This window comes from Juglans regia, chromosome 16 (assembly GCF_001411555.2).
Source record: "Juglans regia cultivar Chandler chromosome 16, Walnut 2.0, whole genome shotgun sequence".
Classification (NCBI taxonomy): Eukaryota; Viridiplantae; Streptophyta; class Magnoliopsida; order Fagales; family Juglandaceae; genus Juglans; species Juglans regia.
This window is the reverse complement of record NC_049916.1, coordinates 18,669,696-18,695,696: the sequence shown is the minus strand read 5'-3', so window position 1 is coordinate 18,695,696 and position 26,001 is coordinate 18,669,696. Positions and strand designations below refer to the sequence as shown.

At 36.9% G+C, this 26,001-nt stretch overlaps 2 protein-coding genes across 4 annotated transcripts; one reads left to right on the top strand and one right to left on the bottom strand.

Moving 5' to 3' along the window:
• Window positions 1-1,531: 1,531 nt before the first annotated feature.
• Window positions 1,532-2,092, bottom strand: LOC109017697 (uncharacterized mitochondrial protein AtMg00810-like). The gene has a single exon (XM_018999901.1). It carries the CDS (start codon window positions 2,090-2,092, stop codon window positions 1,532-1,534), a length of 561 nt encoding a protein of 186 aa, XP_018855446.1.
• A 12,571-nt stretch (window positions 2,093-14,663) lies between these two features.
• On the top strand, window positions 14,664-25,842 carry LOC108989830. 3 transcript variants are annotated; one of them, XM_018963586.2, is made up of 7 exons: window positions 14,664-15,022; window positions 15,478-15,617; window positions 15,920-15,969; window positions 16,052-16,611; window positions 16,809-16,889; window positions 24,253-24,315; window positions 25,503-25,842. In XM_018963586.2, exons 1-7 carry the CDS (start codon window positions 14,969-14,971, stop codon window positions 25,551-25,553), a joined length of 999 nt encoding a protein of 332 aa, XP_018819131.1. In that variant the 5' UTR covers window positions 14,664-14,968; the 3' UTR covers window positions 25,554-25,842. The 3 variants fall into 3 exon arrangements, with proteins under 3 accessions (XP_018819131.1, XP_018819130.1, XP_018819132.1); XM_018963585.2 differs by having other exon boundaries at window positions 15,920-15,972; XM_018963587.2 differs by having other exon boundaries at window positions 14,670-15,022; window positions 15,920-15,954.
• Window positions 25,843-26,001: the final 159 nt, after the last annotated feature.

The window sequence follows — 26,001 nt, the reverse complement described above, 5'->3', positions numbered from 1 at the left end:
CCTTCCTCTGATCTCTCTATAATTCTAGTCTGTTTAGAGTGAAGGGTCTTCAGCTTCTTAAGTAACCTTGGAGCGATGTCAGTTTCTTCTCTTCGATCTCTTCTCTCCGGGAATTGAAGCCTAATGGTCCGATTGTTTTCTAGATAAATTGCAAATCCAGACAAGTGAAAGAGCTAGCTAGCTAGCTATTATCCATATGGTGTTTCTTTTGCTTTTCCATCATTAATATAATATAATATATATATATATATATATATATATATATGCATGCATGAGAGTTTCAGGTAGATCATGTTAATGTTGGGGCTGTGCTAAATATATTAAACTGATTGAAGGAGTACTACTCGAGCTGAATTCAACGGATATACACCCCGGTATGTGGGTAATATGTGCAGTTGCAGTAAAATAATAATGATGATCTCTCTCTCTCTCTCTCTCTCGTGCTGAATATTATTGTACATTTACACTTGTTTAATTTTCTTGGCTGTATAAGCTATATTGATGCAAGTTTCATAAAACAGTTAAAGGCAGATCTGCTTATATAATTGCTATATCTATGCATAGTAATAAATGCCGTCTCTAATGATCATCAAGATGGGCAGTTAAATATTGGTGGTTAATATCCATCAATTATATGAACCTATATCTATTAATTTAGATGTTAATGATCATGACCTAGTTCTCTAGCTGCCACCAGATGGCCGTCCAGATCCATCAATATTTACTCTGCTCCTTTCCTTGAGTCCAGATCCACCAGATCATAATATATATTATTTTCATGAGTTCTTTGTAAGAGAAAAAATCAGAAAAGGAAGAAGGAATGATAGAGAGTCAGGCCACGGAGTGTGCAGAGAACAAATTGATTCTCTGTGATGTATATTGAATTGCTTGCGGAATCCTGTACATCCTTACCACTATATATGCTGTACATGCTTGCTAAAAAGGAAATAACAGAATAACAAACCTATTACAGCTATGCACTACAAGACAAAAAAATGAATAATACAAAAGAGAATGTTCTGTACTCTTAATACTATAAGAACGACATGTAGATATTAAGAGAATAAACGACATGTAGTTGCAGCATGTTCTAAAACCCCCCCACAAGATGGAGAATGAAGGTTAACAATTCCCATCTTGACCAAATGAACTTGAAGCAGAGTAGCTGGCAGTGCTTTTGTAAGGAGATCTGCACATTGGAGATGAGAAGGAACATAAGCTGTGGAGATTGCACCTTCAAGTATCTCGGATAAGATGGCAATCTAACTCAATGTGCTTTGTGCGCTCATGGAAAACAGGGTTTGTTGCAATATGAATTGCAGCTTGATTATCACAGAAAAGTGTGGCAGCTTGAGGGTGAGGCACACGTAGATCAGTGAGGATAAACCTTAGCCAAGTAAGTTCAGAACATGTGGTTGCCATGGCCCTATATTCTGCTTCAGCTGAGCTTCTAGACACAATGGTTTGTTTCTTAGATTTCCAAGAAATCAAAGACTGACCCAAGAGAATGCAGTTAACCTGTCACTGATCTTCATGTATCAGGGCAAGATGCCCAGTCAAAATCACAATAAGAATTAAGATGCAGCTCTGAAGTAGATGACAGCAACAAGCCTTGACCAGGTGTAGCTTTAATATATCTTAAAATTTTCTGAGCAGAAGCTAAGTGAGTTGTGGTGGGCTGATCCATGAACTGGCTGAGAGTTTGGACAGGATAACTGATGTCTGGACGAGTGATTGTTAGGTAAAGCAGCCTACCAATCAATCTTCGATAGATGGAGGGATCAGCAAGAGGTGAACCAGTGGTTTTGCTCAACTTCAAATTTTGTTCCATAGGAATTTTTACTGGTTTGGACCCTAAAACACCAGAATCTGCAAGTATGTCAAGGGCATACTTTCGTTGGCAAATGTGAATACCTTCTGAAGATTGAGCTACTTCTATCCCAAGGAAGTATCTCAAAACACCAAGATCTTTAATTTTGAATTTGTTATGCAATGAGTCTTTGATAACAGCAATTGAACTTAAGGAATCACTAGCAACTAAAATGTCATCCACATATATGAGTAGGGCAGTAAAAGAGTTACCATTTGTCATAGTGAACAAGCTATAGTCAGCCTTGGACTGAGTAAAACCAGAATCCAGTAGAAAGGAAGTTAGTTTCGCATACCACTGTCTAGAGGCTTGTTTCAAGCCATACAAACTCTTGAGCAATTTGCATACTTGCTAAGGACCCCCCTTGGTATATCCTAGTGGTTTATTCATGTAAATGTCCTCTCTAAGTCACCATGGAGGAAGACATTATTGACATCAAATTGATGCAAATGCCAGCCTCGTATTGCAGCAACTGAAAGAAGACATCTCACAGTAACCATTTTGGCTACTGGTGAGAATGTCTCATTGTAGTCAATCCCTTCCTGTTGGGTGTACCCTTTTGCAACCAACCTAGCTTTTAACCTTTCCACACTTCCATCAGAATTTCTCTTTACTTTGTAAACATACTTACAATCAATAGCTTCTTTGTTTAAGGGTAAATCTGTGAGGACCCAAGTTTCATTTTGTTCTAAGGCCAATAACTCAGTGTCCATGGCCTTACACCAGTTAGGATCTTTTATGGCTTGTGAGTATGAAGTAGGTTCAGAAGCAACAGAAAGACTAGAAGAGAAGACTTGTAACTCAGGTGAAAAAGACTGGTATGATAAATAATCATGTAGAGGAAAAGAACAACTAGTGAGAGGAGAAGATACCTTGTCCAGAGATTGAGAATGGGGGGTGAGTGCAGCTTGCTGGCAGTGGAAATCTTGAAGATAACTAGGAGCTTTTCTTGTCCTGGAAGACCTTCGAAGAACAGGTTGAGGTGAAAGAGAAGGGCTGCTGTCAGCTGGTGATTCAAGAGAGGTAGAGGAAAGAGGACTGATAGGATTAGAACTAGGAGATGAAGGACTGACAACTGTGAATTCAGTGGATGAAGAGGGATTAATAGGATCATGTTCAGGAGTCACATATGGATCATAATCATGATCTAAGTGAGATGGAAGAGAAACAGATTCTGGTTGAGCAGCAGTTTTAGTGGAAGAATTAGACTGAAATGGGAAAATAGTTTCATGAAAAATGACATCTCTTGAGATAAAAGTAGTGTGAGTTCCCAAGTCCAATAACTTGTATCCTTTGACCCCAAAAGGATAACCTAAAAAAATACATTTTCTCCCCCTTGGATCAAATTTCTTTCTGCCATGAGAGAGGGTGGATGCAAAACAAAGGCATCCAAAAACCTTTAAATGTGTATAGCTTGGCTTAGTGGAAAAAAGAACTTCATAAGGTGTCTGATTTTCTAACAAGGGGGTTGGTGTCCTATTGATGAGGTAAACTGCAGTTAGAATGCAGTCAGTCCAAAAAGATAATGGAAGACCAGATTGGAAATACAAAGCTCGTGCCACATTTAAAATGTGTTGGTGCTTCCTCTCCACAGTCCCATTTTGTTGAGGTGTCTCAACACAAGTTCTTTGATGAATGATCCCCTTTTTGTTAAAAAATTCAGTCATTTTGAATTCAATGCCATTATCACTTCGAAGGATTTTAATTTTAGTCTCAAATTGAGTCTCAATTAAATTATAGAAGGACTCTATACAATTCCTTGTCTCTGATTTGGCTTGTAAAAGGTAGACCCAGGTAGTTTTAGAGAAATCATCCACTATGGTCAGAAAATATCTTGTACCATCATGAGCTGTGGTGGAGCATGGACCCCAAATATCACAATGTATCATTTCAAAAATGGCAGTGGATTTATGAGAACTGGTTGGAAAGGGAAGTTTATGTTGTTTAGCAAGAGGACATATATAACAAAAACTAGTTTCATTAAACTTGTAACTCTGCTTTACAACAGGATCTTCAATTAAACCAAGTCTGGAATGTGATATGTGACCTAGGCGACAATGCCAAAGGTCACTATCATTACTATTATTTATAACTGAAAAGGAAATGGAAGGAAAAAATGGAGATAGATGAGATAGAGTATCAGCCAAAGCACTAGGAGAAACAGTGGTGGTCAAGAGGTGATACAAGCTGCACTTCACTTCACCCATCCCAATCGTGGTCCAAGTGGAAAGGTCCTGAATAAAACAAGCATTAGTCAAAAATATTAAGCAACAAGTTTGAGTTTCAGTGAGCCTTTTGGCAGAAATCAAGTTAAAAGAGAAAGAGGAAACACATAGGACATTGGTGAGAATCAATTTCTCAGTGACCTTGACAGTACCCAAGTGGGTAACAGGCATACAAGTACCATTAGGTAGCTTGACAGAACATGAAACTTCTGCAGTGATTGAAGTAAAAAGAGAGTGGCTACAGATCATATGATCTGTAGCACCTGAATCAATTACCCAGGGAATATTGGTGGAACAGACAGATTTATGTGTAAATGGAGAAAAATGAGTGAGAGGTATACCAGATATCTTTGAGGCTTTAGGAGCAGAAACATTATTTTTGAGAATGGTTTGTGCCTGATTAACTGAAGGAAGAGCAATGAGAGGATCCTTTTGCTGAAGTAAGTTCATGAGCTGCTGGTATTGTTCCTTAGTAAAACTCACTGTGTCCTCACGAGTTTCCTCTTGATAAGAATCATTTGAGAAGCTAGTTTGATTGGCAGATAGGACTAGACCTTTTCCCTTGTACAGCTTGTGCCCTGGGGGGTATCCATGAAGTTTGTAGCACTTCTCAGCTACATGGCCAGTCATATTGCAATGGGTGCAAGTAGGAGCTTGAGCATTACCAGCTTTAAAGCAATTTTCCAGTGAGTGACCCTCGATATGACAGTGTGTGCAATAGGGCCTTTCTTTTCTCTGATGAGGTTTGGTGTTGGATTTAAAAAATGCATGAGGGGTCTTAACAGCTAAAACCATAGAATCAGGGGATGGTGAATATGTAGTGAGGAGGTTATGTTGTTCTTGTTGCTGAATTAGGGAGAAAACTTTGTTGACAGTGGGAAGAGGTTCAATAAGCATGATCTGGTCTCTAGAGTTAGCATATTGGTCATTCAAGCCCATGAGGAACTGTATGACACAATCACGCTGATATCTATCATTTAAAATGCTTAGTTGCCCACAAGAGCAAATAGGAACAGGGTCATAAATAGCAATTTCATCCCACAAGGTTTTAAGATTACCATAGTAAGTACTTACAGAATCTCTATCTTGTCGAAGGTTTGCTAGACTCCTTTTTAATTGGAAAATTCGAGGTCCATTCTGTTGGGTAAAACGGTCCTTCAACTCTTCCCAGATTACTCGTGCATCATCCACAAAAGCTACACTGCACTTTATATCAGAGCTGACTGAGTTTTGAATCCATGATACTACCATGTTATTGCATCTTTCCCATGCATCGAAAAGAAGGTCATCCGTATCAGTTGGTTTGGAAATACTTCCATTAATGAACCCCAGCTTATTCTTGGCTCTAAGTGCTCGACGCATTGCTCGAGACCAAGTAGAATAGTTGTCTGTTGTAAGGAGGTCAGCAACAAGGACAAGGGCAGTGTTATCACCATTTTCAACTCTATAAGGATTGTTTGGGTTTGTGAAATTTAAATAAGGTGTGTTTGAATTTGGGTTTTCTGTGTTTGTTGAATGGTCTTCCATGGCTTTGTAGAAAGGGTTTTCTGTGTCTGTAAGAGTGCGATCAATAGCAGGAGTAAACCCCTGCTCTGATACCATGTAACAGAAAAAATCAGAAAAGGAAGAAGGAATGATAGAGAGTCAGGCCACGGAGTGTGCAGAGAACAAATTGATTCTCTGTGATGTATATTGAATTGCTTGCGGAATCCTGTACATCCTTACCACTATATATGCTGTACATGCTTGCTAAAAAGGAAATAACAGAATAACAAACCTATTACAGCTATGCACTACAAGACAAAAAATGAATAATACAAAAGAGAATGTTCTGTACTCTTAATACTATAAGAACGACATGGAGATATTAAGAGAATAAACGACATGTAGTTGCAGCATGTTCTAAAAGAAATGAACATGTTAATTCAAGGCTTAATTATATTAATTTCATCTCTATATCTATAAGATGTTGGAAAACAATGTATAAGATGATCTCGGGACCGATTATATATAGGACGAGATTTTCACTTAATTTGAATTATGACACCAATATAATATTATACGTACTTATGCAATTCCTAAATTAATTTAGATAGATCTGGATCGATGCATGCACGTACATATTCCATATCTATAATAAACAATGCAAACTTACTGCATATTTGCAACTGATCTATATATATATGCTCCTCCTACAGTTTCAGGTCATTTGTTATATCATATATATATATATATATATATATATATGTGTGTGTGCGCGCGCGCTTCTAACATTAAAGCAGAATTGGGTTTGTGCAACGTCTATTTAAACATTTTTTTTGTTTGCTAATAATACGTTTTTTTTTTTTTTGCAACGACCAAATTTATTTCTTTGCAAAAATTTTACAATTGTAACGAAATTTTTTCCTTGCAAACGTATTGTTGTAGTTAGTATGTGAACTTACTTTCGTAATTATATTACTAGTGATGACTGATCAGGATTAGCAAGAAGTTAGATTATGACACATCATCATGTACATTAGTATGATTTACAACGAGTTTATATATAATTCTATGTTGTAGTTCATAAATTCATAAGAAGTTGTCTAATTCATTGCAATTAATCGTTGGGACAATTTATTTCTAATTCATCGGAAATGAACGACACATATGATTTACAGCGTGTTTATATTTCCGTCTCAATTAATAATATTTTCAACAAAATTATTATCGTTGAATAAATATATTTGCAACTATTTCTCAATTCGTTGCAAGAAGGAATTTGCAACGATTTTTCAATTCGTTGTAGAAATATATTTGCAATATTGATTTCTGAATTCATTGCAGCGATAACTAATCTCGTTGGTAAAAGACTAGTATTTGCAATAAAAAGGGACTTGACCTACGTGTACAATACCAACGATAATATATGTATTTATAATTTTTTTTTATTTTTATGTCTTAGCACTTCTCGAAAAAAATTTATGGAAAAAAGAGTTTTCCTAGTTAAGTTATTTTGATAGTGGCTTGATTTAAACTGAAATTATTTTAGTCTTGCATACAAATTGAAAAGTCATTTTTATCAATATATTTATTTTTTTTATCGTCTCTTAAATTTAACATCAAATGGTTGGTAAATAAATAGATAATAAAAAATAATATTCCATTATTTAATATAACGTTGAGATATATTATATAATAAAAAGTGATAATTAAAAATGATGATGAATAATACTTTTCGTATGCATAATTCCATCCGCCAACGAAGGCCGAGACAGACCAATATGGCCATCTCTTGTCAACGAATAGCAACATTGCTGAGGAAAAAAAAAAAAAAACACAAGTAGCAATTAATGTTGAAGTAAAATGTTGGGAGGGGGCCGGGGAGACCAAGTCGAATCATGGCCTCATGTTCTTCAGGAAATCCTAAAAATAATTGTATCAAACATAAACATCAGGCATATATAAAAAGCATCGATTTTTTTTTCCCCTTGATAAAAAAACATCCAATTTATCATCGTATTGATTTAGTACGAAAACGGTTACATTTGTATAATTTGGTGGAGTTCATGAGAAGGTCATAGATTCATATTTTCATTGGTACGATATTGAAGAGATCATCAATTTTGTGTCCTATAGTACTTTTAATGAGATTGAAATTAGGACTATGATTCAAGCCCATTTTGCATGCAGTAGTACCATAATTGGCAGTTCCTTGTGTAAAGAAATAACACTGCTTTTGATTTTAAAAATTCTGAACTCATCTTCATTTGCTATACATGTTCAATTTATATACAAGGAAACTAAGTATGCTAATTAAGTATGGTAAGTTACAATGTATGATACCATAAGATTTACAAAAAAAATCAAAATTGTTCCTAAAATCAAGCTTGCACAAAAATCTACCAAATATTCATCATTTCCGTTGAGTTGGTAGAGAGAGATTTGCAGTATCTTCCTTAATACGACCCCGCAAGAACATACCATCAGTGAGTCCGATCTTGTTTCTGAGATGATTTGTACGTTGATGCGAGAGAGGTTTGGTTAGTAAATCTGCAAGTTGATCAATGGTATGAACATGACGAACATGAAGGGCATTTTTTTGAACCTAGTCTCGAACAAAGTGAAGATCCATTTGAATGTGCTTCATTCTTGAGTGCTGAACAGGATTAAAACTAATATGTGTTGCACCAAGATTGTCACAATACAACATCAGTGGTTTTGGTAGAGAAAATCTCATTTCTTGAAATAGAGAGAGTATCCACATTGACTCAGCTGCAGCAGTGGCCAGCACCCTATATTCGACTTCCGTAGACTACCTTGCAATTGCTCTTTATTTCTTACGAGATAGGAATTGTTCCAAGCAAAATGGGATAGGCAGATGTTGAGCTTCTATCATCCAAGTTTCCTGCCCAATCCGCATCTGAGAAGCATGTAAGTGCTGGACTGATGGTTTTTCTAATGGTTATGCCATGAAAAATTGTGTTCTTCAAGTAACGCATCAATCTTTTTGTGGCAGTCCAGTGAGTCGTTGTTAGACAATGCATGAACTGGAGTAGTTTATTGACTGCAAATTGATGTCAGGTCAAGTTAAAGAAAGGTATTGCAAGGCACCAATAACTCGACGATATTCAATGGAGTCAACTGAGGAAGTACCATCAAGCATCAGCCAGTTTCAAGGGAATCGAGGTGGACAATGGTGTTGTCACATCCTTGGCACCATCCACGCTAGTTCGAGCCAAAAGTTCATGGATGTGTTTATGTTGTGTTAAGAACAATCCATAACTTGTACGAATGACTTCAATTCCAAGAAAGAAATGCAGGGGCCCCAAATCTTTGATAGAAAATTTATTCCCAAGTTGAGCAATAATACTTGTCACAAATGCCGAGTTATTGTCTGTTATAATCAAATCATCAACATATACCAAACAATAGACAAGAATGGAGCCAGTATCATACACAACTAATGAGGAATCATATTTAGTATTCAGAAAACCAAATTCCAATAAGGCTTGTTTGAGAGTTGAGTACCAAGCACATGGTGCTTGTTTGAGACCATATATAACCTTTCAAAGACAACATACATGATCTGGATTTTTAGGATTCTGAAAGCCTGGTGGTTGTTTCATGTATACATTTTCTGTAAGATGACCATGAAGAAATGCGTTGTTTACGTCGAGCTATTTGAGTGACCAACCTTGCATCACAGCAAGAGATGAAACTGTGCAAATTGTAACTAGTTTGAGTACAGGACTGAAAGTCTCTTTGTAGCCAAGACCAAGTCTTTGATTAAAACCTTTCGCCATTACTCTCACTTTGAACCTGTTAATTGAGCCATCAACAAGTCTCTTGATCCGAAAGAGCCACTTGCATCCAATAATGTTGCACCCTTTTGGAGGTAGGACCAGTTGCCATGTATCATGGCGCATAAGAACAGTTAGCTCGGAAGACATGGCATCAAGCCATCGAGAATCAGAAAGGGTCTCACTTACACTGGTGGGTTCCAAGGAATGGGGTATTGGATGCTTGGTGATCAGAAAAGATTTTTTTGGTCTATAAATGTTATTCATTGAACGAGTGACCATAGTATGTGTGCGCAATGTATGTTGTTGAGGGATCATAGGTTCACTAATTTCTGATGTGTTTGATGGTGGAATTTCATGCGAAATTGAAGAAAGGATATAAACAAATACCTGAGGACGGATAGTCGGAGGAGAGGAATCCATCAAAGACGACGGAGGATGATCAGTACCCATACCTGGAGAATCATCAGCTGGCAACAGTGAAGAGGGGATTTTCGGCAGAGAGAGCAGTGTAGCAAATTCCTTTTTCAACATAGGAGAAAGGGGATTTTGAGATATTTGGAAGTGTAGGTTTCAGGTTAGCCAAAGGAAAAGTTCATTCATCAAACAGAACATGTCTCAAATAATAGAGACAATGTGTGTTGGGCTTAATGCACACATATGCATTTTGAGAAAGTGAGTAGCCCACAAAGATACACGACTTGGCTTTGGGCTCAAGTTTATGATTGTTGTATGGCCTGGTTAATGGATAGCAAAAACAACCAAATTGCTTGAGTTTTAGATAGTTTAGGGTCTGATTAAAAAGCTTCTCAAATGGAATTTGATTTTGCAATGTTGAAGTTGGCATTCTATTTATGAGATATACAGCAGTTTGAAAAGCATAAGGCCAGTATGAAATAGGCATATGAGCATTTGTGAAATGTGTGAGTCCTATTTCAACAAGATGACGATGTCGTCTTTCAAACATGTCATTTTGTTGGAAAGTGTGGGGGGCAATTGTGTAGTGACCGATGCCATGAACAAATAGGTAAGATTTGAGAGCGATATATTCTCCTCCATTGTCTGAGTATATACTTTTGATTCTAGTGTTAAATCTATTTTCCACAAGGTACCAAAATTGAACACTTGATTTAAGAGACATAGGATAAAGCCATATATATTTAGTGTAATGGTCAATAAAAGTAAGATAATATTTTGACCATCAATACCAATATCATGAGAAGAACCCCAAACATCTATATAAATTAATTACAGTGGACCAGTGGTGCTTTGCTAGTTAAACCATGAAAATGAAATGGTTAAGTCGTGACGATGAGCTTTATTTCGAGAACATGAAGTACATAGAGCATGATTTCCATTTTTATTTATAGGTAATGAAAAAGTATGAATAAGATGATGGACAACTTTAGAAGAGGGATGGCCAAGCTGTTTGTGCCATCCATCTATGGTGGTACGTTCATGAGCATAAGCAACAACATTTTTGGAAACCGTAGCCAGTGTTTCTAGTAAAGGGTACACGCATCTTCACATGCGCCTTTGAGTAGTATTATCCCATGATCTGATCCTTCACCAAAAAATGAGAAAGGTGAAACTCTAGATAAACATTATTTTGTTTGGTAAAATGATGATCAGAGATCAAATTTTTGTTAATTGTGGGAACACATAGAGTATCGCATAGGTGAAAAACACGATTAGGCGAGATAGAAGATAACGAGCCGACATGAGATACAGGCAAACCTGATCCATTACCAATTACCACCTCATCAGTACCATCATATTCAGAATGAATTTAAAGATTTGAAAGATCAGTGGTCATGTTATGGGATGTAGCTGAGTCAACAAGCCATTTTTTATCTCTGCCTTTTGAAGCAGTTGCACAGTTGGCAGTGAGGTCATTTGAAGCAATTTTGGGGCAGTTTTTGGCCGTATGGCCCATTTGATCACACATTTGATACTTGATATTTGGGCTTGAACTTTCAAAAACCTGAGTCCGAAGGCCATTTTTTTTTATTGTCACAGCCCCTGTTGTGGGAAGATGAACGACATTGAGTAGCAGTGCCATCATTGCCGATAGATCCCCCTTTTCGATGGTTGTAATTCGCGGTGGTAATCAAGTGCTACGTAGATTGGGTTTCCAGCCATCGAAGGTAATTTTCATGACCAACCAAAAGGTCATGAAGTTCTTCAAACTTTAGTGAAGTATCTCAAGCACGAATGGGCGCGACAATGTCCCTAAATTCAAGACCCAAACCATTTAAGATGTAAAAGGATCAGATCATTATCCGAAATAGGATGATCAATAATTGCAAGTTCATTTGCAATTATCTTGACTACTTGGAGGAATTCGGTGATAGAACGGCTGCCACGAGTGCTCAATGTGAGGTCCTCCTTGAGTTGCATCGCACGTGTTCCAGATTTTTCCGCATAAAGATGGGTAAGAGCTGCCCAAGCCTCATGAGATGTTTTGCAAGAGGCAAGGAGAGGAGTAATGGATGTGGAAGTGGAAGTGGAAGCAAGGATGGCATGAAGGATTAATTTATCTTGGTGAATACAGTGGGAATTCGCTGCTTTGGAGATAGCAAAATTGGCTTCATCAATGGCAGGATATGGACGTCTGTCATTGAAAAAATTAATGAGATCATAACCAATTAGCAGTGCTTCAAATTAAGATCTCCATTGAGGGAAGGTAGCAGGAGTGAGTTTTTCATTGATGGTGGTGGCAGTGTTAATGGTGATAATTGAATTATCAGAGGATGAGGAAGAAGAGGACCCAAGAACAACTGCCATTTCCGAGAATGAAGGAATTAAATCTCGTTAGACCAGTTCTACCGATACCATGTAAAGAAATAACACTGCTTTTGATTTAAATTCTATACTCATCTTTATTTGCTATATATGATCAATTTATATACAAAGAAACTGAGTATGTTAAGTAAGGTAAGTTACAACGTACGATACTATAAGATTTACAGAAAAAATCAAAATTGAAAAAATCAAAATTGTTCCTAAAATCAAGCTTGCATAAAATCTGCCAAATATTCATTGTCTCCGTTGAGTCTGAGTTGATAGAGAGATATTTGCAGTATCTTCCTTGATACGTTGTCATCTAAATTCCCAACAATTAAGAATGTCAATATAATCATATTCAGATAAAAATAACTTACCAACCTCAAGTAACTTCCTTCCTGACCTTTTTATAATTATAATTTAAAAATAACAAAACTGTTTTCTACCACACGACATGTATCAAAGAGAGATACACTAGATAACATTTAAGTCAAGTTCAAAACTATCATGAGATTCTCGAAACTTTTTATTTGAATTATTAAAGTGGGATATACATCTATAAAATAGAACTTCTGATTTATATATCAATTGTTTAATAAAAATTTTAAATAATATTAAATATTCAATAAATGTTTAAAGTGTATTTTATGTCTTTATTATTAGAGTACGGTCTCGTTTGGATAATGAGTTAAAATAAAATAAGTTGAAAAAAAAGTTGAAGACTAAATAAAATATTATTAGAATATTATTTTTTAATATTATTATTGTTTTGAGATTTAAAAAAATTGAATTGTTTATTATATTTTATATAAAAATCTGAAAAAGTTATAATAATGAGATGAGATGAGATAAAATATTTTTTGTATCTAAACGGAACCTAAGATATAATTTTAAGACGTATAAATCTCACATATTTGTTTTAAAAAGATAGAATCTATTATTAAAATATAAAATTTTTATGTAACTTTTAAATTTGTTCGTTGTTTTTTTAAAGGATTACACGAGGCTTTTGTTGGAAATATATTCTGAAATGCTTTATAAATTAGAGAATATGTAAAATAACAAGAACAAATTTGAAAGAGAGAACTCGATGTTGAGGCACGTTGTGATAGACGTTTTCCTTAGAGTAGATTCTGCCGTCTCCAATATTAAACATGCACTAGGCTTCATAGTCTACTCCCAAGATACAACAACGTTGGTTCCCGTTAATCTCCTCGTCGGTGCACACAAAAGGAGATCCTCGAACCCGATATAAAATAGCCAAAGCCCAAAGAAAAAAAGACAAAGAGAAAGATGAGGTGTTTCTCTAAATTTTGTAAAGAATTTGGAGTTTTTTGAATTTGTGGGTGGAGTTCCCTATTTATAGAGAATGAAAGAGCACTTTCTCAAATATTAGAGAATACATTAAAAATAGTTCTAATTCACCAAAGGATACAACCATTTGTTTGGTTGGAAAGCGGTTAAGGCTCATATCCCTAAGAGGTATACATTGGTTCAAGTACCAAGACACAAAATCTAGATAATCGATCCGATACATTGAACAATGGTAATGGTTCACATTATTTTCACTTTATATCAAATATTTTAATCATTTCTAAGATGAAAAACCAACAGCTCTTACCTCTTATGACTATACAGTTGTATTCTTTTTGGCCGAATGTGCAATATGTATTCTCATCAGGCTTTAAGTTATTAGAGAGCAAAATATGCTCACAATGGATTAACTACTATTCTTTACTTTATTATTACTTTTTACCTACTTTTCTACTATTCATTACTTTTCACCTATTTTTTACTACTATTCAATATTTTATTATTACTTTTTCATTACTTTTTCACTTCTATTCACAAACATTCTCAACACTTCTCAACACTTCTCACTACCCAAACGTACCCTAAAAGTAACTTTCAAAAGTTTTTCTAAATTCGAAAGTTACTGTACATACTTCAAATATATATTTTATTAATTATTTCTCTCTCACTTTCTTTCTATCACATATTTTATCACAATTAATATATTAATTTGAGTAAGTGATATATTAATTTAATAAGAATATGATTATTAATTAATATATAATAGGTAGAATAGTAAAATATGATAAAATTAAAAATTTTAATAATTAAGAAAATTAAATATTTTTGAAATTATAAGTTATTCATTACTATATAATAAATAAATATATAATCTAATGTGTAGATTTGATGTGAATAACTAAAATCAAATTTATTTTATATTATTTTATTGTTATATAATAAAAAAATAATTATTTTAATATGGAGATTCATATAAATAAAATAGTTAAAAGTTAAATTTTTTTTATATTCATAAAAAATATCTTTTAATTTTAGTTAATCCAAATAGAGTTCTCTAAGTAATGATCGAACGTCCCACATCGAATCCGATCAAAATCATAACACAAATATTTGACCATATCCGCACTCTGATGTCCCCACCCAGCATCGACGGTGCGTAGTGCGTGCGTCCTTCGAGTCCTTCCTCTTCTCATTTCCACCCATTAACCATATCAATGCATCATTCTCACGCGCATTCTCGTTTGCCAACCAATACGCTTACTTTTTTTCAAAATCAGTTCGACTCTCTCTAGATTTTTTTTTTCTTCTGAAAAAAGGGTCGTTACTTCCTTAAAATCAAATATTTCCTTCCGCCGAGCGAGTCTTCGGAATGGGATTAGGGTTTTTGTCGTTCGGTCAATGGCGGTGATGCTTTGTGTACTATACGTAGTTGGAGCGAGGTTACCTAATTGGTTAGCTAATTGATTATCTAGGGTTTGGGTTTTGAGATAATGGCCGAAACTTCCAGGGACAGAGTCACCATTACTCTGGGGCGTAGTGGCCAGGTTATATTCTTATCTTTTTACAGTTCTTCTGTTGCTTATTTAGCGTTTTGTTCCTTTTTCTGTTCTTTGTTTGATTCAATTAACCGCGGCAGAGTTTTCTTCACCGGCTGGTTTGAAGCTTTACATTTTATTGTTTTTGTTTTACTATTTGTTTGGTTTCAAGAAAATGAAGGAAATATTTTTTTAAAAAATAATCTGATTCTGTATGAATTAATGTATTCGACCGGGCTTGGTGTAACTGCTGAGCTTAGTTTAACTAGTTTTCTCGTTCTCGTTTTCTTTTTATATTGGGGAACAAAAACAACCGAGGTTTTTTTTTTTTTTTGTTCTCACCTTCACTTATATTACTGTACCGGCAACGAATTGGAAGGTTAAGTTTCCACGGGTTCCGGATGTTATAACTACACTCGTAGTGCTGTTCTGTTAGTGGATTGACTTGTACCCATCTTATACAGGTAATAAAGAGGGCTGGTCAAGTATCAAATTCCTATGCTGATTCTCTGCCTGCAGCTGGTGCTAAGCGGTCCGTAAGAGATAGATTAGGAAGTAATGTAGATGGTTCCTTTTTGAATGGAAGCGTGCTTAACAACAAACGGTGCGTCTTTCTTTCGTTTTTATTTGGTCCATTGTGTTGGCCTTATTATATGGCTTCTCTTTTCTGCTCATTAACTCTTTTCTTGGGGATGAATACACTGTTTGGAACTTTCAATATGTACACAATTTGTTTGGGCACATATCTGTTGTATGGATAAGTAAAAGTTCTCAACACTTGATAAGTGGAGTGATTGACTGATTTTCAAATGTCTTTTATAGGCTTTGCCTGCTTGATCTTTTTTGCCGTCTTATCTAAGTTAAATTTCTTGAATTAGAGCTGATGGTTATAATTACCATTTGCAGACGACGGGGAGATATTAGCATGCCAAGTTTGAGTGGTAATGGTTTAGATGGTAGTAAGTTCAAGTTCCATATATATGCCTTTGTTCTGTATTTATTTTCCAATTGCTAATGTCAGTTCCATCCAAATATAAGATGTACGCATTGGTAGAGATGACCTCCGATTTAAACTCATGCAAAAAAATGCATCTAGAAGAGCTCAGGATGACAATGATCAGAAGGGCGCTGACCTACGCGAGAAGTTGTCTAAGGCCAGTCGGCCCTCGGTAACTACCCTTGATTCAAGGCAGCGCCTTGCAGAACCAAAAGACACAAGTTTCCTGGGTCGAATTCCTTCTACAAGAAGAGCAGATGATTTGCCTCGGATGGACTCAACGAGAACTTCTTACTCGACATGGACTTTGGATCATTTGAGGAAAAGATCACCTGATAGAGCTCTAGGTATAGGTAGTTCTAGGGGTCTCTCCCCACCTAGGAACATGGAAGAACAGCATAGAAGGCCATTGAACAGGACAGCTGATGACGTAAGATCAGTTCCGTTTGTGAGGAAAGATGTTTTTGATACTTCACGACCTATTGGTACTGCTAATTTAATTGCAAAACCTGCAATACCTCCCGTACTTTCCAAGCCTGTGCCGCCGCCTCTTGGACAACTTCCTCCACAGACTGGCGTTGGACAAAAGATTTCATATATGGTACCGCTACTTATCTTAGATACTTCTGGATCATGGGGATGTTTACATCTCAAGTTTATCAACTTCCCTATTCTTTGATGAATTGCCACTAGTACCGTCTGGATATTTTTGTGAATATTTATTTTTTTGTTCAATTTCAAACACTATCTTTCTTTTGTCCATGTTCTTTACTTTGTTGCTGGTGGTTTTTTATGCAGGGTGATGAACAGAAAACTGTTGATGGCTTGTTACACTCACTGGGATTGGGAAAATATGTGATTATTTTCAAGGCTGAGGAAGTATGCTATGTTTTCTTTTTGCTTAATTTGACAAATATCTAAATTTTTCTAATGTCCTGAATCATGCATGTTTTCATGTAAAAATTGAAAGTCATGTATTGTCGCCATAATCTATAGAGCTTCATACCATGCAATGAGAACCAGCAAAAAGCATCATGTTAGGAATTAATCATGTCTTGATTTATTTAATATTTGTTCACTATTTTCTTCCTCATTTTCTTTAATGAATCGCACTTCCCATGCATCCTACTGCAGTCAATATGAAATCAAAGAGAGGTTACTTTTTCTAGTCACATAATTCAATCTTAATACTAAATAATATAATAAAAACTTCAGATATTGATTATTTGGGCATTCCATCTGCTAAAACAGTAAAATGCCGTTACATGAGAAAACAAAAACCTTGCTATATTTTTTTTGTAACTGAAGTTTTATTAACCCACCTTATATCTGATGTGTCAAGATAATTCTTCCCAACCCCATAGCTCCCATTGACCTCAAGGGGAAAATTCCCTAGTCCGATGGCCCCTAGAGATTGTTTGCACTCAAGGGGATTTGGGGGGGGGGGGGAGCATAACCCTAAACTCAAGACCTATACCACTTGAGCCAACCCCTAGGGGTTTCAATAATAGTCTTCTTCCGAAAAGACTCCCCTTCTTGATGATACCTCTGTAACCATTTCTCAAGGTGGTAGGATTACCCTAAACAAAAGCACTCTATCCAATTTACCAACTTATTTCTTATCCTTGTTCCCAATTCCAGTGAGCGTGTAGCTCCGAATTGAACTCTATCGTGACTTCCTTTGGAGTGGTCTTGGGGATGAATTTAAATTCCATCTTGGTCAAGTGGGACAAGATATGCTCCCCAATCTCTACTGGTGGGTTGAGAATTAGAAATTTGAGGGTCTGCAATTGGGCTTTATTGGGAATGGTTTTGGCAATATAATATAAAAGAGGAAGCTTTATGGAAGTTGGTGATTAAACACAAGTATTGGGGGGGGGGGGGATAGGGAGGTACGTGGGACTTATGGAGTGGGTGTATGGTTAGATGAGGGTGGGGTGTGTTTGGTCACCTAGAATTGGGATGGGAGATGGCTTAAGAATAAATTTGGCATGACATATGGAGATAGTGCCCTCAAGGACTCATTCCCTATAGTGTTCATAATTGCACAGGAGAAAGAAGCATCACTAGCAGACCTTATAGAGATGTTTGGTGACTTGGTCCAATGGAATGCAATTTTCACTAGGGCGGCCCAAGGTTGGGAAGTTAATAGTTTTGAAGATTTTTTTAGACACTTGTACTCCATGAGACCGAGTATTCAAGGAATTGACACTTTGTGGTGTGTACCCGCTAGAAAAGGTATATTTTCAGTTCGTTCTTTCTATAAGTCCCTCACACAGGGGTCGCTGATATTTTAAGTTCGAAAATATGTGGCTATCAGCGGATGAGTTTGTAGAGAAGGTGAGTGCTTGGTGGTCATCATATCAGTTTGTTGGTACTCCAAGTTTCATTCTTGCAAGCAAGTTAAAGGCGCTGAAACAAGACTTGAAGAAGTGGAACTTGGAAGTGTTTGGTCACATTGACGATCAGAAGTCTGCAATGTTGGAGGAATTGCAAGAGTTAGAGCGCAAAGAATTAGGGGGAGATACCTCGGAGGAGGTGGTTTTGAGGAAGGGTATAGTTATGGCAAACCTGGAAAGAGTTCTGTTGGCAGAAGAGATTTCATGGCGTCAAAAATCCAGGGCCCTTGGTTGAAAGAAGGGGATAGATGCACTAAGTTTTTTCACAAAGTGACTAATTCACACCGGCGTAACAATGATATTGAGTCGCTTCAAGTAGACTCTCAGGTGATTTCTTCCCCTCCCTAGCTAGAAAACCATATAGTACACTATTATGAAAACCTTATCACGGAATCGGAATCTTGGAGGCCGAAGCTTGATGCCTTGCCTTTCGAGGCAATTGACTCACAGAGAGCGTGTGATATAGAGAGGCCTTTTGCAGAAGAAGAGATTTACAAGGTCATCTCTAGTATGAATAAGGATAAAGCACCGGGTCCGGATGGTTTCTCAATAGGTTTTTTCCAAACATGTTGGGATATTGTGAAAGGTGATGTAATGCAGGTCTTTAATGAATTTCATTCTTCCCAAAAGTTTGAAAAATCTTTCAATGCGACTTTCATTGCTCTCATTCCCAAGAAACACGGGGCTTTGACTATTGAGGACTTCCGTCCAATAAGTCTGATCAGTTGCATGTATAAGATTATTGCGAAGGTTCTGGCCAACCGGCTTAGCCCAGTGTTAGAGCATATTATTTCCAAGTCTCAAAACGCATTTATTCGGGGGAGACAAATTCTTGATTCGGTACTTATTGCACATGAGTGTTTGGACCACAGACTTCGGGAGGGAGGATCAGGTGTTGTGTGCAAGCTTGACATGGAGAAGGCGTATGATCATGTGAACTGGGAATTTCTCTTATACTTGCTTGAGAGGTGTGGTTTTGGGGTTAGATGGAATTCATGGATGCGTTATTGTATTTCCACGGCCTGATTCTCAGTTCTAGTCAACGGCACACCTGCTGGTTTTTTTGATAGTTCACGGGGTTTGCGGCAGGGAGATCCTCTATCCCCACTTTTATTTGTTATAGTTATGGAGGCACTAAGTAGGATGATGTAGGCTGTTGTTGGAGGAGGGTTTTTAGCTGGTTTTCAGGTGGGCAATGGCTTGGGTGGCCCTATTATCATTTCACATCTCCTTTTTGCAGATGATACTTTAGTCTTCTGCGAAGCGGACAATAGCCAAATCCAAACACTACGAGCATTGCTACTTTGCTTCGAAGCAGTGTCAGGGCTCAAAGTGAACCTAGGTAAGTCTGAAATGGTTCCTGTGGGTGTGGTTCCTAATATCCTCAGTTTAGCAAGCATGCTGGAATGTAAAGTGTCTTCTTTTCCAATGAAATATCTGGGCCTTCCATTGGGAGCAACGTTTAAGAATAGAGCTATTTGGGATGGGGTGATGGAGAAGATAGAGAAAAGGTTGGCTGGATGGAAACGAGTATATTTATCAAAAGGGGGTCGCCTCACTCTTATTAAGAGTACACTCACTAACCTTCCTACATACTTTCTATCTTTATTTCCTATGCCTGCAGGGGTGGTAAATAGGATGGAGAAACTTTTTAGGGCATTCTTATGGGGAGGCATGGGGGAGGAGAAGAAATTTCATCTGATTAGATGGAAAACAGTTTGTGTCTCAGTTGTGAATGTAGGGTTGGGAGTGTGTAACTTGAGGACTTTTAATAAAGCTTTATTGGGAAAATGGCTTTGGAGATATCACTTGGAGGAGGGAGCATTGTGGAAGGAAACTGTTGATGCTAGATATGGCGTCGCTAGGGGAGGGTGGTGTTTCAATGAAGTAAGAGGGGGATATGGTGTGGGTTTATGGAAGTTTATAAGGAAGGGGTGGCCATGCTTTGCAAATCAAATCTGTTTTGTAATTGGTGAGGGCAATCGAATAAGTTTTTGGCGGGACATGTGGTGTGGAGATCAAACTTTGGAAATGGCTTTTCCGGCACTATATCGTATTGCAGTTAATAAGGAGGCGTCAGTAGCGGAAGTGCAACTATTTTCTCATGGTTCGTATCAGTGGAACATTCTTTTTAGTAGAGATCTACATGACTGGGAATTATCTATTGTTGCAGATTTTTTTAGATTACTATATTCTACACGGATCCTTATAGCACAACATGTTCGTTTGAAATGGAGATCTAACAATCATAAGTTAGGCACAGTGAAGGCGTATTATAACATCTTGACATCTCAAGATAATACTCCGTTTCCCTGGAAGAATATATGGAGGTCTCGTGTGCCTTCTAAAGTAGCCTTTTTTGTTTGGAGTGCCGCCCTTGAGAAGATATTGACCACGGATAACTTGAGAAATAAAGAATGTGTAGTCATGGAGTGGTGCTACATGTGTAGAAAGAATGGAGAATCGGTGAACCATCTCTTACTACATTGTGAGGTAGCAAGGGCATTGTGGGATGAGATTTTTCAAAGGGTTGATTTAGCTTGGGTTATGCCTATGAGAGTGGTGGACCTGTTGGGTTGTTGGAGGAAGATGCAAGGTTGTCATCAAGTGGCAATGGTATGGAAGATGATTCCATCGTGCATCATGTGGTGTATTTGGACGGAAAGGAATGCGCGCTGCTTTGAAGATAAGGAACGCACACTGGCCGAGTTGAAGAAATATTTGTTCCACACATTATTGTCTTGGCTTTCCGCCATTGTATTACAGGGGGGCAATGTTCATAATTTTTTGTCTTTAATCTATCGCACGTAGAATGTAATTAGGTGTTCTATTGTATACTTCCTGTGTACATGGGCTATACTTATTTCACTCATATATATAATATTGATCTTTTACTTATCAAAAAAAAAAAAGTCCCTCACACAACCGCAAAACAATCACTTTCCATGGAGAAGGATTTGGAAAGCACAAGCTCCGTCTGAAGTTGCATTTTTTATTTGGACAGTTGCGCTTGAAAGGATTTTGACGGTTGATAATTTAAGGAAGTGGGGTATGGTGGTCATGGAGTGGTGCTACTTGTGCAAAAGGAATGGAGAATAGATAGATCATTTTCTTTTACATTGTGAGGTGGCGAGGGAATTATGGGCTGGTATTCTTGATAGAGTCGAACTGAGTTAGGTAATGCCTAAAGAGTGTGGTGGAACTACTAGCGTGCTGGAACAGGAGGCATATCAATGCAAATTTGGCAATAACGTGGCATATGATACCTTTGTGCTTAATGTGGTGTCTATGGTTAGAAAGGAATGATGGGTGTTTTAATAACAAGGAGCGTGCAGTGGGGGAAATCTGAAATTTTTTTTATATTCTCTCTTTTACAGTGGTTTTTTGCTATTGTATTGAAGGGTGGGAATGTCCATGAGTTTCTTTCTTCTTTTCAGTTCACTAAAATGTAATTAGGTGTCTCACTTTGTATACTTCCTGTGTACTTGGACATTGCCTAGTATCATTCTATTCAATAAAGCTACTTATTTACTTATTAAAAAAAAAAAAGGCTCCTTCTAGGGTGTCATTTTTTGCTTGGACAACTTCTCTGGGAAAGATTATGACGGTGGATAATTTACGGAAACGCAAGGTGATTAAAGTGGACTGGTGTTGCATGTGCAAAACAAGCGGTGAGACTCTAGATCATCTTCTACTGCATTACGAGGTTGCTAGAATGTTATGGGAAGATGTTCTCAGACAGTTAGAGCTAGCTTGGGTTATGCCTGTCACAATGGTTGAGCTTTTGGCCTGTTGGACAAACCTAGGCGAAATCACTGTTGTGTGGAAGATGGTTACCATATGTATTTTGTGGTGCTTATGGCAGGAGCGTAATGACTAGATGTTCAAAGACAAGGAGTGCTCTCTAGAGGAGATTATATTACTTTTTGTTAGAACTTTATTTTTATGGGCCAAAAAGTTGTTGACTTCAATGACCTTGATTTTCATGATTTTCTTGTTTCTATTTCTTCATCCTAGATAGGTTTTACCTCTTGTATACCTTCTTGTGTACTTGGGCTATGCCTATTCTCGTTAATATAATTGTTTACTTATCAAAAAGAAAGAATTGCCTAATTAAAGATTCTCAGATTATGAATTCCCAACCCTCCACTAGAGATTGGTGTTGTACATACCTTATTCCACTTGACTAAGTGGAACTTAGTCTCCTCACCAATTCCACCCCACAAGAAGGCCCGAAAAATCTGCTCAATTCGATTAGCCACACTTGCCGGCCAAGAAAAAAGAGAGGAAGAAAAAATATGAGGGAAGGTTGGAAAGTGTACTCTTAATAAGAGTGGTTCTTCCCCCTCTAGACAGGTACAACCTTTTCCATCCAGCCAATCTCCTCTCAATTTTCTCCACAACCCCATCCCATATAGCCTTAGCCTTGAAAGAGGCCCCAAGTGGAAGGCCCAAGTATTTCAATGGCAATGAAGCAACCTTTCAACCTAGAATTCTTGCCAACCTGCTAATATTCCTAACATCACCCACCGCACCATTTTAGACTTCCCAAGGTTCACCTTAAGACCGGAAACAACTTCAAAACATATCGATAGAGCCTTCCTCGTCTAAATGTGACCCGGGTCCATATCACAAAATAATAAAGTGTCATCTGCAAAAAGAAGATGGGACACATTAATGAAACCATTGTTAATGCTTCCCACCGAGAAGCCCAATAGAAAACCAGTGCCAACTGTAGCTTCCAACATACGAGTAAGTGCATCCATAACAAATCTAGGCACATCTATAACAACTTATGGAAAGACTCAACCTCATACACTCCTTTCTTGGATAAATTCTGGCACATCTTGTCATCCTTGCGCCATTTAAATCTGAAAGCATTTATCCATCCATAAAAAGAGGCAAAGAGGTGGGCTTTTCAATATTGTGTTGCATGGATAAATTTAAGGGGAATCATTTGAAAACTTTGGGTTGTCTGCCACTAGTTTATATAGAAGGGAATGAGTGAAGCTTCGTAGAAAACACATGGACCATTGAGGGACTCAATATTTTCTTTCTTAATGCACTATTAAATGTCAGCCACTCTGTCTTTCTGGTCTAAGTTTCCAGGATTATCTGACTCTTTCTTCTTTCTCAAACTGGGAACTTTTGGTGTATATGGGTGTACCATCTTTTTATGGTTGTGAATAATACTTATCTTGTTTATAAATAGAAATTATCACTTATGATCATTAGCCTAGATTTGTTTAGTCTTTTGCTCTTTGTTAGTTATAGAAAAAATATTCACTTGTAGATTGCTGTAATGAGGAACTGAGACATGATATCTACTTTAACCATTGATAATTGATTCCAATATATTGAGCCTGCCTCTACAGATCTGTGTTATTCTACAATCTTATTTGATTTCTTTATAAATAAACTGTAAATAAGTTAATCTCAGAGATTTCAAAATGCTTTGACACTCATTTAATACACATCATTCACTTGGGAATGATAATGAGTGGGATATCTTTCAACTCATTGATAATGATGTGGATGGATGTAATGGTTAATCAAGCTTTGTTTAGCAGACCACAGTGACCTCTAAAATGTATATCTGCATCCTTTTTTATATACTTTTTATTAAGCTATGATCGATGAGAGAGCAATATTTCTTTGATTTATCAGTGCTGCAGTGTGAAGCCACAGTATGATATGAAATGGTTAATATCTTTGATTCATGATTGAATAGTTGAAACTTTAAATGTTTGTTGGGTTGTAAAGTATTCTGCACTGAACAATAGATGGGTTTAATAGCTTTTCATTTCATGCAGCTGATACTTATAATATTTCATAATGTATAGGTGGATATGGCTGCATTGAAGCAGATGAGAGAAAATGACCTCAAAGAACTGGGGATTCCTATGGTAAATTTTCTTTCTTTACCTTTGTTTCTCTGTTTTTTATCATTATTTCTATACCTTGATAGACATTGTTCAGGAACTCACCTGGATTATATGTAGATGACACCTTATTTCCTTGGGCTGCAGTTCATTCGTGGACAGTTTTAGTTGGAATCTGTAAACTGACTTAATTTTTTAAATTTTCCTCTCAAAGTTCACATTAAATGTGGTATCGTGTTTCTCTTTCAGCTGCATCTTTAGTAATAAGTGCTTTAAGAACATTAAGTTTGAGATATTTGTTTGATACTGTATGGGTGCAGATATCAATCCACACTCTGCTTGTGATTTAAGTGACACTTTTTATATCTGTAACTAGCTTTTGATTTAAATGTGATTACAAAAAAATCTAGAAAAAAACCCTTTTGTATTTTTTTTCCTATTTAAATTGCTATTTAAAACAAAGTTTATAATGTCTCCTCGTAGTGGGTTGCTCAAATAATTCCTTAGGAAATACTTTTTGAGTTATTTGTTTACATCTGTGTATGGACCAACTTGAAACGGTTTTGGGAACATGAAGAAAGATTCTGGAATGTACAAGATATGTTGATCCCAAGTCCCTTTATTTTTATTGGCACCGAGTGTCCAGGAACAGTAGCCCGACCTCGGGGGTGCACAAGCCCTCGACAAGGAGTTTCCCGCAAGTGCACCTCAGATAATTCAAGGGGGGAATCTCCCAGTCAAATGGCCCCTAGAGATTATTTGCATCCAAGGGGACTGAACCTTAGACCTTGCTGGAGCATACCCCCAAACCCAAGGCATTTACCACTTGAGCCAACCACCTTCAACTCCTCCGCCCCACCTCGGGGAAAAAAGAAGGAAGGGCAGGAAGGAGATTCAGCAGAAAAATGGAATGGAATACTCTAAAATGCATAATTGCTTTTATTGTTAGAGAAAGGAATCATAGTCGTGGAAATTTATTATATAAATGTCATTGCTATTGAATTTTAAGTTTTTGTGTGCTCTTCATTTTTACTTTTTTTTTGTCTTTCCATTCTTTCCTTTTCATTTGGTGCAAACAAGTAGCTGGCCCCCTCTGAATATATTATTAATCTCATCATGTTTCTGTGTCTGAATCATGATATTTTTGCCTTATTCATAGTAATCATGACATTCTTTGTCTGTTTTTCTTATAAAGGTTGTTTGAATTGCAGGGGCCAAGAAAAAAGATTCTTCTTGCTCTTTTGCCTCCATCCAAACGGTAACCGTGACAGTTACAGTTTCAAAGCTAAATTAATAGGAATTCTCTGAAATCAATACTCTGTGGAGCTCAGATTGGGTTTTGTAGGTGGTCCGTGTATCAGTTACAATTTTTTCTTTTCATCTGGCGAATGACATGATTATGGAACATTAAATAGATCTGGATAAGGAAATTTGAGATGTAGATTTTTTTTTTTTTTTTTCTCTCGATTATGGTTCAATGGCTTTCATATGGAATCTCAAATCAGTATTTTTGTTTTCCTTATAATGATATGGAACTGATTGTGAATTAAACACCGGTAAGGGGTAGGAGCATGTGAGTGTTAAGAGAGGTTGTTTAGGAAGTATGTGATTTGGATTAATGTGCTTGTGCTATATTTATGAACATATATGCTTGCTTCTTGGCCGTCCAACACCTGCCAAATTAAAAAAAAAAGTAAAATCTCTTTTCGG